The sequence below is a fragment of the Notamacropus eugenii genome, chromosome 2, assembly GCF_028372415.1.
Source record: "Notamacropus eugenii isolate mMacEug1 chromosome 2, mMacEug1.pri_v2, whole genome shotgun sequence".
In the NCBI taxonomy this organism is placed as follows: domain Eukaryota; kingdom Metazoa; phylum Chordata; class Mammalia; order Diprotodontia; family Macropodidae; genus Notamacropus; species Notamacropus eugenii.
Window position 1 is genome coordinate 244,601,790 of NC_092873.1, and position 13,361 is coordinate 244,615,150.

General features: G+C 36.3%; 1 protein-coding gene across 1 annotated transcript in view; it reads right to left on the reverse strand.

The window, feature by feature from the left end:
• Positions 1-13,361, reverse strand: part of SYNE1 (spectrin repeat containing nuclear envelope protein 1) — a 537,113-nt gene that overhangs the window by 337,101 nt on the left and 186,651 nt on the right. The window contains exons 16-19 of the mRNA XM_072643728.1: positions 10,986-11,188; positions 5,865-6,029; positions 4,478-4,630; positions 1,023-1,166 (exon numbers count right to left, since the gene is read on the reverse strand). Of these exons, the coding sequence (XP_072499829.1) occupies positions 1,023-1,166; positions 4,478-4,630; positions 5,865-6,029; positions 10,986-11,188 (665 nt within the window). The remainder of the gene's footprint in view (positions 1-1,022; positions 1,167-4,477; positions 4,631-5,864; positions 6,030-10,985; positions 11,189-13,361) is intronic.

Below are 13,361 nucleotides of genomic sequence, written 5' to 3' on the forward strand. Positions count from 1 at the left end.
TCAGCTAGGTGGTGCAGTGGATAGAGTGCAGGACCTTGACTGAGCAAGATTCATCTTCTTGAATTCAAATCTGGCCTTAGACACATACTAGCTTGGGCAAGTCACTTAACTCTATTTGCCTCAGTTTCCTCATCTGTAAAATGAGCTGGAGAAGAAAATAGCGAAATGTTCCAGTGTCTGTGCCAAAAAACTCCAGATCGGATAATGAAAAGTCAGACATGACTGAAACAACTCAACAGCAAAGGCAATGTCCTGTGTTAGGCCTTGGGGATCCAAAGAGAAACATGGAAGAGCCCCAGCTCTGAGGAGTTATATTTGTGAGGTGTACTGTGGTAGTAAAGAGAGACGTGGAATTAAATATAAGATGACCTGGGCTCAGGTCCTGCTTAGCACTGAATAGTTGTGTGACCCTGGTTGAAACTTACTTCTGTAAGTAACTTCTGTTACTTCTTCTGTAGAATGCAGATAAGAGCAACACCTGCTTCACAGGGTTTTTGTAAGGATAATATATCATGTGTAAAGAATGTTGTATATTTTAAAACTATATAAATGTGCCTTATAATTGTGCTTTCATTTTTGAGAGTTCTTAGCTATGTAATTGCTACAAAGAAATGGATATGTGTGTGTATTTACACAAATAACATTTGTTCTATAAACCTCACAAGGATATTATAGGAAAAATGCTTTTTATACTTCAAAGTGCCACAAGAATGTAATACATAAATATATGCATGTAATATATATATAAAGTATATATATATACATATATGCACATATATGTGTGTATGTGTGTGTGTGTGTGTGTATGTGGGGGGACAGAGAGAGAGAGAGACAGAGAGAGAGAGAGCGACAAAGAGACAGAGACGGAGAGAGACAGAGAAACAAAGAAAAAAACTTGATCCTTATTTAATGTTGAATACACTGGCACTGGGTATCAGTGTCATAAAACAGATGGAAAGCAATTGTGGTTGACTTATTTTGTTCACTGTGAATATCATCAAAAAAAAAAAATCATGGATAACCTTGTTTAGTTGATCTTTGAGTCCAGACATGGTTGCAAGAATTTCGCGGGCTTCCTCTTGGGGACTTTCCTTTGTAATAAGCTGTGCTGTCCTTGTGATAATTTTGTACTGAGCTTCCATCCCAGGCATCTTCTGCTTAATATCCTGTCAGGAATCATTACTAGGAATTATTAGTAGGAAATAACTGTTTATATTAATATAAGGAATTGAAGAAATACTTCAGCTTCTCCTAAGCATAACACAGAACTAAAGAAATTTATTTAATCAAGATTTCTGAATTTAAGAAATTTTTGTAGGTTCTCAATGAACAATCATTCATTGCTGAGATTCATGTCAATCAAGAAATCATGTCAATCATGCCAAACAAAGATATTGTATCTTAAGAGAAGTATGAATGATATGATTTAAATGGTATGAATTATTATTCATACCATCAAAATATTCAGATTAGTTGCAGTAGGATTTATATTTCTAAAATATATATGTGGATCAGCTATTTTTGTAAATGCCAATAACAATCTTTAAAATGAGCGCTTTAGAAGACAACCTTCCTCCCTGTTTTAAAGACTGTCATTTGCTCCATTCATGTAGAGGCAATATATAAAAATTCTGCTTTTTCTTCAAGTGAACCATTTAAAATGTGAAATTCCTTGTCTCTGCCATTACTATTTTTTGGCTCATTCTTTGTAATACTAAGACTTGACACAGTGCCTGGCATGTAGTAGGAATTTAATAAATATTTTTGATTGCTTATTGAGGGGTTCATATTTAATAACCATTTCTATTCATTTGAATTCAACAAATATTTATTAAGTAATTATTTTGTGCAAAGCAGCTAGGTGGCCCAATGGAGAGAGAATAGGGGGACTGGAATCAGGAAGACTCATCTTCTTGAGTTGAAATCTGGCCTCAGACACTTACTGGCTGTGTGACTCTGAGCAAGTCACTTAACCCTGTTTGTCTCAGTTTTTTTCTTCTATAAAATGAGCTGGAGAAGGGAATGGCAAACCACTGCAGCATCTTTGCAAAAAAAAAATGCCAAATTTTTAAAAAATACTTATTCCATTTTTATTTAGATTATATGTAGAAGCCAGCATTTGAATTTCTTTAAAAATGTACACCATTAAATCTAGCAGTACCAAGTGCAGAAAATAGTCTTAGGTCTTCAAACACCCACCTCCTTTACCTCTTGAGTGGTCTATTCTCCCAACAGTAGCAATGCTATTACAGTCATCTTCTAAGTCTTTCAGTCTACCACTCCTTCAAATCAGATTTTTTACTTAGGATAGTTTAGTATAGGGAGTTTGTGGTTGCTTTAGATTTGAAGGTATTTATATTTTCCATCTCTTACTAGTATCACTGGGGAAAATGACCAAATTGATCAATAGCTGCCACTAGGCTCTTTCTGGAGTTATGCAAAAGGTCAAGGCATTGTGCCTCTGGTCATATTTAAAAGGTCTCACTTAATCTAGTATTTTTTTTTTCCCCTTTGAAAAATAATCAACCCATAAGGATTAAGTACCTATAAAGAAATCTTTTTTATATCACTTGCCATATTATTTTAAAAACCAATATGCTGTTAAACGTGTGGGTATATATGTATATATACATATATGTATGTATGCACATATATACATACATACACATACACACACATAAAATCATAAACACAGAATAAATTTTTAAAACCCCACTGTATATTTACTATATGCAAAACATTGAACTAACCTTGATTCTTGGTACTATCTGTCTTCTATATGCAATAAATCATTAAGTCCTGTTGATTCAGTCCACAAAATATCTTGAACTTATCCTTTCCTCTCTATGCCCACAGAGACCAATCTAGAATCAACATTCATTACCATCTGTCTAGACTATTTCAATAGACTCTTAAAGCTTTTACCATTTGTACTCTTTCCCCTGTCCAATTTATCGTTCAAGCTTCTGTCAAACTAATCCTCACTTAAATCCATAAATCCAATCATGACATTTCTCTACTCAAAATGTTCAGTGCCTCTTTATTTGGCAATCAATTATAGTCCAAAGTCTTTTACATGGCATTCAGGGTACTTGACAGTTTAATATCATCTTACCTTTCTAGCCTTACTTAATACTACTTCGTATCACATACTCTACATTCCAACCAATGAACTATTCATTGTCCTCTAGACCAACACACACTCTTTTTCTCCTCTATGTATGTCTTCACATTGTTCCCTAAACCTAAAATGTCTTTTCTCTCCCTCTTTTCCTACTGAACTTCTGCTTTAAACTTCAACATTAATAACATTTCCACAAAGCCCTCCTTATATGTTGTTGGTATTGGTAGTGATTTTTGTTTAGTTTTGTCTGACTCTTTGTGACCATATTTGGGGTTTTCTTAGCAAAGATATTGGACTGGTTTGCCTTTTCCTTTTCCATCTCATTTTATAGATGAGGAAACTGAAGCCACCAAGGTTAAATGACATACCGAGGGTTATATAACTAAACCCTTGGTTTTGTACTACTTGGATTACTTTAGCCTGTCTTATGGCTAAATTGGTGTAACATCTTCAAATAAAGAGTGAGGGCCAAAACTCTTATCTAAATTATGTATCTTCTCCAGCACTCCTCACGTAGCAGGTGCTTAAGAAGGAGTTTATTTAATTGAATCTAGCAGTGTTGGGCACTCAAGGGAAATGATGTCATCATGATAATGACTAGATTTTAATATAATCTGTTTTCTTTATCATTCTATGTATTTTATTTTATACATTTGAAAACATTTTTCTGAGAATGGGTTCATAGATTTCACCAAACTGTCAAAGGGATAACTGATTCAACAAGACATTAAGAACATCTGCTTAGAGATACAGATTTGGGAATCAACTGCATGGAGGTGATAAGTGAATTTGTAAGGATGGATGGGATCACCAAGAGAGAATACGTTGAAAGAAGTCTGAGGAAAGAACCCTATAGCAAGGGGAAAGCGTAGCTAGATGAAGACAGACAGACAGAGACAGACAGATTCAGGGAAGTACAGGATCATGAAAGCCCTAGAAAGGAATAAAGGTAAGCAGGAGGTGATGCTCTACAGTGTCAAATGCTGAATCTACATTTAAAAAGATGAGTATGGAAGAAAGATCATTAATGTTGGTATTTCAAAGGTCATTTAGTGACCTCTGGATGGAATCCTTTTCTTGGAGAGGTAAGGATGGATTATTGGACCATTTTGGAACAGTTTCATTACCTTTCTATCCAGAAACATTTAGGAGATGAGGAATGAAAGAATACATTACAGGCAAGTGGAGTTTCCCCAGGGTTGATAATTGTCAAAACAGTTATGGAAAGCAGAAATCTAGAAGGTAGGCTAAAGAGATATTTTATGATAAACATGGGCAGAAGGAAGGAAGAACTGGAGATTGGTATAAAACTAGACTGAGTCTGAAATTTCATGTCACAAAAAAGTATTTTACCTCTAAATCTTGAAATAACATCTTGACATTAAGAAAAGAAACATGACAAGGCTCGGAAAGTTTTCCATTGGCATCAGCAGTAAAGACTGACAAAGTGGCAACACAATCTAGATATTCTTTTTTCATTCGGTCAAGCTCATCTGCTCGAGCATACTGTGAAAAAAAAAGGAAAAATACAATATTATAAAAGCATTGTTGTACAGAGATCCAAGAAATCATTAATTTCTTATAAGTTCTATGTTAAAAAAATTAAAGGTTCAAATTCTGATATTTGTCCTAATGAAGTCTAAGTTTGGGGACAGGCAATAATTTACTACTATCCATAGGTGAGGAAGAAAAGTAAACACATAAAACTAAGAGCTTACCAGAGAGATGAATCAAAGCAATTATGAAGATAAGGAGTATTTAGGATGAGGAAAATACATTAATCCCTTTCTAAAATTTAAACGAAGCACAACTATATTTCTAGTGTCCTTGAAACAAAGCAATTGAGAGGAAAAAAATGGTAACCAAATACAAATTAAGATTTCTTCGTTATTTCAAAATATGTGGTTTCATTCATGTTATCTCATCCCACAGCTGCAAAGCAATAGCTCAGATAAGATGGGGCATGGCTTTTATGCTTCCATGGACTGTTCACATGAGAAATGTTAGTGCCATCCCTCTACTAAAGCTTGTTTCTGATTTTAAAACACGGCTTTCTTCGAGTTCTGGGTCTTTTGGTTTCAGACTCATTTTCTCAATTCCATGATTAGTCTTCTACATGAGTTGCCTTTCTCAACTTCTGGCTTTGACATCTGTCTAGTATTCTATGTGCAAGCTTGGATCTTGGTACTGATGTCATTGTCCACCAGGCTTACTCTTTTTCCAGTCAGGCCTGTCAGTTTTTGCTAAGCGTGAGATGCTCCACTGTACAGATATTCCCTCATCCTCTCCATATGAAGCAGGTCCCTAATGACTCTGGGTATCCCCCTCACTTACTCAGACTGCAACCTCTATATAACTTAACAGACAGTTTGATGACTTGTTGTGGCCAAAATATTTTATTATTAATGGTGGTCAAACTTCTGGTGATGAATACTGAATTTAGATAGGTTGGTCATTAGAAGATCCTCTGTTTTGGGGTCAGTACTCAAAGCCTTTCCAGCTTGTGAGGATCTTCCATACTGAATGCTCCATTGGAATAGTCTTATGGAAGCCTTTTAAAGTTATTTCCACATCATAATAAATAATTCAAAAAGGACTAGATTAGAAAAGAAATCTATGACAATTTAAGCAAATACTTTAGCAATTGATAGGCTCTTTAGAAAAATGACAAAACATTTCTTAAACCATAACACAATATGATAAACATACTAAGAATTTTAAATAGTTGAAAAAGACTTACTTGTTTCACTTCCATAAACAATTCCCTCCATCGTCCATTTAACAAAAGTAATTGCTGTTTAAGGTCTCGGGAAACAGTCTCATCACATGTTTCAATAAGAAAATTGCCAGCATCATTCATGGTTGTGTGTTGTTGGATCCAATGAGGTAAATTTCGGAAAAAATCCTGATGAAAAATTCACAGTATTATAAAATATAAAAGAAAAACCTGTAGGTATTCAAAAATATTAGCTGATGATGGTAATGATATATATATATATATATGTGTGATATTATATATATAGTGATATATATCTATTATTATATATTATTTTATTGTGTATATAATATTATAAATATCACCTAATACAGGTGATATTTTATAAGACTATTGAATTTGGGGAAACATTTGTAACCATGTTCTCCCTCTGCTGCTTGCTTTCTCTGGCTTCCTTCAAAACTCAACTCAAATCCTCCCTTTTGCAAGAGGTCTTTCCTGGTTCCTTCTATCCTCATTTTCCCTCACTAGTGCCCTCCTTGTGAAATTAACTCTGCTTCACACTGTTTATATCCTATATATGCATCATTATTTGCAATAGAATGTGAGTTTCTTGAAGGCAGGGATTATGTTTTTGCCTTTGTTGCTTGATATGTCCAAGGTTTCGCACAGTCCAAGGAACATATTAAGCTCCATCGACTATCAAGATTGCTTTCTATGACAGGGTGGTGGGATAAGGACAAGACTTGTAATTTCACTGCCATAGGGAATTCTCATCTGAGGAAACTCTTTCTATTAAAACAGTAGAGCACTGATGGGATAATTGACTTATTCAGAATCACAGAGCCAGTATATGTCAGAGAAATATCAATCACTCCAAAATGAGCTCTGTCTACTAGGTTATAGCTCCATTAGCATTTATATAACACAAAACTTTGCAAAGTACTTTACAAATATTATCTCATTTTATTACCTCAACAACCCTGTGAGGGAGGTACTATTAAAATCCTCATTTTATAGTTGAGGAAACTGAGGCAGAAAGAGGTTAGGCTACTTGACCAGGGTCACACAAGCTACTAAGTGTTTTAGGGGCAGATTTTAACTCAGGCCTTCCTCATCTATGTGTTATTCCCTGTACCAGCTCTTTAAAAACTGTTTCAAGAAATCTTTTGATCCACCTGTCATTTTAAAATTTTAAACTGAATATTATTTAAGTGGATTAGTTTCTATCACAACTACAATCAAATGACAATTAAAAAGTGCTGAGTCAAGCATGCTTAAGGTACATCTTAAGATTGTTCCTCTGTCTTTGAGAGACCAGAATAACATGCTTACCATAAAAGCAATAATTCCCCTCTCAATTTACTTGTGTTTACCCCCATCCTTCCTTTTTGTGAACTAAAAATCTCCCAAAGGGAAAAAAGATGCCAAATATAACTCACTAGAGTTTAAGTCATTTAAAATCTATTTTAATAATAACCTATGTGTAGGATGTTCCCTTACATAAATAGAAGAGAACATTTCTGCTTCTGGTGGATTCACTTCACAAAAGCATTAACACATATGACATTGACTGGCATACTGCCACCTTATCAGAACAGCCCAAATTGGAATAGCAATGAAAACTCTATCATCCTTAGCTGGGTTAAAAACATGCCATGTATATGAAAGCTGATTCACTTCAGAGGATGTGTAAATTTGCTCTGCTTTTATCATACATAAGCTTAGAGAACAAATTTAGAGTGATATTTTGCATGCCAACTCATCTGCTATGGCAAACCAAAATAGTCATTCAAACTCAACAAACATATAAAAGCCTACTATGTACAGGGCATAGAGCTGGTACTGAACGTTCAAAAATAGATGTGATTCAGGCACCTCTCAAGAAGTTCAAAATTTGAATGAGGGAGAAAAAGATGTTCACCCAAGTAACCCCAATCCCAGTGAAAGTATTGTAAGTACAAAAGAGAGATACTGCAGTACAGAAGGAAGAATCAATCCACTAACATTTGTCAAGTGACTAAGGCACTGTGCTAAGAGCTGGGGATAGGAAGAGAGGCAAAAGAAAGCCCCTTCTCACAAGGAGTTTATAATCTAACAGGAAAGACAATATGTAAATAGATGCATACAAAGCAAGCTATATATCACATAAATGGGAAATAATAGAGGGAAAACACTATAATTAAGAAGAGTTGGGAAAGGCTTCCAGTAAAAGATGAGATTTTAGGATTTAAAGTAAGCCAGGAAGGTGAAGAGTCAAAATGGAGAAGGGAGAGCTTTCCAGGAATGTTTAAGAGAAATAACTTTAAATATAAGATGGGTGAATATGTAGGTAAAGGTTAGATAGAAGATTAGGGATTCACGGATATGGTGGCACCTGAAGGGTCTTCAACCAAGAGAGTAAAAGTTTAACTGCCACTTGAAGGTAGACAGGACATAGAATCGTTTAGTCCAAGGACCTCATTTTATGATCAAGGATGCTGAGGTCCAAAAGTTAAGTGAATTGCTACAATTCAAGTTTTTAATTCCCATTTCTTGCTGGAGTGTGCGTGTGTGTGTGTGTGTGTGTTTACCAAATTTTACTTCCAGAAAAAAAGGTAATGGTAAAGTATTTCAGGACTTAGAAGACACAATCACTCCATGAGTACAGTTCATTTTTAGCAGAATTAACTGTAAATGCTCTTTGAAATGCAAAAATGAAGGATGGGATATAAATAATAAGTAAGCTGATAGGGGGATTATTGCTTTGATTCATTTTCCCATCATGAGCCTAAAGTAATTAAATTAAATTAAAGCAGAATACTACAGGTTGAAGGAGCACTGGATTTGGAATCCAAAGTGTTCAGATCTGCCCTTTGCTATCTACTGGGTCTGACCCTGAGCTTTTTAGCTATTTCAGCTTTCTGGGCCCATTTCCTCATGGGTAAAAACTAAAAACCAGGGACTGTTAAGTGATTTGACCAAGGTCACATGTATTATGAGACATAGAACTCGAATCTAGAAAGGTCTCTGGTTGGCTGGTTGTTTTCCTTCATCTTCGAAAAGGACCAAAATGACACCATCACGATAAAGTGAAATTTCAGTGTGTCTGACTATGGTTGATCAGATCAATACAAGCTCAGAATGCTCTACCATAGGTTGGGCACAGATAGTCTGTGTGAATATTTGGGATGGATATCCCAAATTTGCACATCCTACATTTACTTGTGCAGTCTCACTTATGCTTTGTTCATAGAGCACAGTGCCCTTTCTGATGTGGGCATGCCATGCTGAGCAGTCCTGTGCCAGTGTCTCCCATGTTGCACAGTCAAATTCAAAGTTTTTAAGAGAGACCTTGAGAGTGTCCTTATATCGCTTCTTCTGACCATCACGTGAGTTCTCCATAAAATAGTCATTTTGGCAAGCATTTTGCTTTGAAACAACATGGCCAGCCCCTCAGAGTTGTGCTCTCTAAAGCATAGTTTGAATACTTGGCTGTTCAGCTTGAGCAAGGACTTCAATGTCTGGTACCTTATCCTGCCAGGTGATCCTCAGAATCTTCCTAAGACAGTTCAAATGGAAGCAATTCAGTTTCTTGGCATGGTGCTGGTAGACTGTCCATGTTTCATAAGCATATAACAATGAGATCAGCACAATGGTTCTGCAGACCTTCAGTTTGGTAGTCAGTCTTTTCTCCCAAACTTTTCTTCGGAGTCTCCCAATGTACATTTTTTTTTTGCATGAAGTCATCAGCCTCAGTTTTTCCTCCAGTGGCAGGACAGAGTCAAGATGGCTGGCAATGGCTCAGAATTCTGTGGATGACTTTGACATCTTTGATGTCTAACTAAGCTCTAAATACTCCATATCGCTTGTTTCATCTGCCTTCATGGCCATTGAAACAATGTGTTCTCATACACCCATTCCACCAGAGTAAGTCTTCACAAGTTTGGGGTAGACACCCCACTAACTTGTCAATGGGTTTGAGACCCCTGGTTACACTCAACCTGGTTTGGCCTGTCTGTTGAAATGGTTTACCAGGTGTAGCCACTGCACATACTGCAGCTTCTTGAAGCCACAGGTGAGAGTTAGGTGGAACAGGTGGACACCAAAGGTGGAAAGAGCCCCGGAAAGAGCTCAGCAGCCAGCACACCAAAGGTACTGGTCCTATATGTGTATATACATGTGTATATACATACATACATATACATATACATATACATATACATATACATATATATATATATATATATATATATATATATATATATATATATATGTACATTCTGAGGATCTGAGGGTCACCTGACAGGATAAGGTACCAGACATTGAATATATATATATATGTATGTATATATGCCAATTAGGTAGTACTAGTACATGTATAATATAACTGAGTAAATGTTTACTCTCGTAAAAAGAAGTCTGATATACTCTATCACTTCAGAATCAAATATAAAATCTTCTTTTGGGTTCAAAGTCCCTCATGATCTTATTCCCCTTACTTTTTGATCTTCTTATTATACCTTAGTCCCCATCAATCCAGTGACACTGGCCTCCTTTCTCTTCTTCAAACAAGACCTTCAATCTACCACCTGAGCATTTTCACTAACTTTCCCCCATGTCACAAATGCCCTCCCTCTTCATCTCAACGTCCTGGGTTCCCTGGCTTCCTCCAAATCCCAACTTCTGTAGGAAATCTTTCCAATCTCCCCTGAATCCTAGTGCCTATCCTCTGTTGATTATTTCCAATTTACTTGGGATATATCTTGTTTGTATGTAGTTGTTTACATGTTTTTTTCCCAATGGATTGGTAACTCCTTGCACAGTGCCCGGCACATAGTAGGTACCTAATAAAATTCTGACTTCCTGAAGTCAATTGCTGATACAAGCTGGTTCTGTGAAAACCTCTCAGGGATCTAAAGGTTACTCTCTAATAAGACTCTCAATTGCATGAGAGATGCCTAAATGCCTTGATAAGAGAGAAGTTCCTCCCCTGGGAATTTCCTTTACCATTAAATGATGCACCTTGTCCCTATCTCTAAAATCTACTTCAGAGGGTTGTGAGGAAAGTGCTTTGTAAACTTCAAAGCAGGGTATACTATAAATGATTACCCGATACTATTCTTCTTTGCCAAATTCATATTTACTTCCATGAAGTCAGCTTACCTTTTTGGCATGCTCTGATTGATTTAACATTTTTTCAGCATCCTCCAGCCAGGCCTGCAGACTGGCTACAGTATTGCTGTACCTGTCCCAGTTAGAAATGACTTCTTCCAGCATGCTTCTGACACTTCTCACTTCCACAGACAAGTTCCTCCATTGAGCAGTTGTTTCATTCATGAATTTCATCACATTCTCTGCCTCTTCCACTGAAACAGATGAAGCAAGATGGAATATTTAGGCACTGATCTTCTGGAAGCGGCTGTACCTGGCAAAGATCAGAAGTCTATTTCATCAGAATTCACAGACCATAAATAATAAAGGATTCCAGAAAGTGATTTTTGCTTTAAACATCAGTTCTAAAGAGAGGCAACATGGTAGTGGTAAAAAAAGTAATGGCTTTGGGATCCAAGGACCCAGGTTCAAATTCTACCTCTGTAAAAATCATTTTATGAGACAGTGGGAAATTCATTTAACCCCTCTTGGCCTCAGTGTCCTCATCTGAAAAATGAGGGGATTGGAGTAACTGGTGAGTTCCCTCCAGTTCCAAATCTATCATTCTCTAATTATAGTAATTCTACACATTAGCAGACCTTGGTAATTTAACAGGACTTAGTGTTTAACACTGATATGATAAAAGCCTCCTAAAACATAGAAATTAATAGTTCAATAGATAGTTACTATTCATCATGAAGCACAATTCTATCAGATTTACCTCGCAGTGATTTCTAAGAATGACTGTGAAGATTATTGAGGCACAATCTCAAATGATGCGACTTACTCACGAAATTTCTAGGGAAAATAGTAGCACAGACTAGTTGTATAAGGAGAGATCACAAGTATTATGACTTATTTGGTACAAAGGCATTGGGCATCCATTCAGAGGAAAATGGCTTTAGTTCTTCAAGGAGCTGGGATTTCACTAGAATGGTTATTTCCCTTGTGCATGTGCACTGATTATAGCCTCTACATACCTCAGTATGTGGTTTTCATCAATTGATGTAGCTGAAAAATTCACCTCTCTGAAATCAACTTTCCAAGGATAAGCCTCTGGATTTAGCAAAGTTGGTCCAAATGTAACACATGTATAATCTTCCCCTGGACCCACATTTAAAGCTTTCCTTTCTAGTTTTATAAGATCTGTTTAAGCTTGCATTCTGCTGGCCTAGAGTTCAAGAAGCAAGGATCCACATGATACCACAAGGAGGTCTCTGCGTAAGACTTTAGAAAAGATAATAAGCACTTAAATGAGCAGTAAACACTTCAATATTGGTTACCATGTATTATAACCAATATGGTTTCCATTGTAATCAACTGAGGCTTTGTCATGTATACAGTAGAAGCATGATGCCACGTTATTACCCAAGACATTTCATTGTTTAATTCACTTCTGACAAAAGTATCATAATCCTAACATTTACATGGCTCTCATTTAATATCTGAGATGCTGCTAATAATGTCATTGCTGATGAGATCTTGGAGTAAGGTTAAAAAAAAGAGCAGTCCTTTTTCAAAATGTCAAAATTTGAAGAATCTCCTTTTAACCCCAGGAGGACAGAATAACCATCTGTATTATACCATAATAAACCATGATAGTCAACTTTTATGACATGCGATATATAACCTTTTTATTTCAGATTCTAGTAAATGAGTATTTTTAAGAATCCAGATAAGGATGCACTAAAGCAGTAGCTTCAAATAAAATATTTTCTAAGCAGATTAAGGATGTGAATGAAATTACACAAGAACAACAGAAAATTTTGGGGGCCGCAAGGTGGTATTGGATAGAGCATTGTAGGCAGGAAGAACTAAGATCAAAATCAGTTTCAGACATTTATTAGCTATATGTCCCCGGGCAAGTAATTTAAATGTCTCCTTCAGTTTTCTTAACTGTAAAATGGGTATAAAAATAGCACCTACCTTACAGGGTTGTTGTATTTGTAAAGTACTTGGCATGTACCTGGCACCTAGTAGGTGCTATATAAGTGCTTGTTCCTTTCTCCCTGTCCTTTTCAAAGCAATTTTTAATGACTTAAATGATTGACAATGATTTATGTCATCACTGATAATTCTTCTTTTTTCATAAAAGCAACTATTGTGTGTTCGTCCTTCGTTGCCGAAGACCATATCATCAGAGAAATGATGACATGACTTGAACTTGACTTTGTTTTTACTGAGTGAGTGAGGGCTGTGCAGGTCACCAGCCTCACTTCTCCTCCAGAGCCATCTGCATCCAGTGACCAGATATTCATCAGGATGACTGGAGACAACCCAGGATAATGTAATTGGGGTCAAGTGACTTGCCCAAGGTCACAGAGCTAGTGAGTGTCAAATGTCTGAGGTGAGATTTGAACTCAGGTCCTCCTGACTCCTGAACTGATG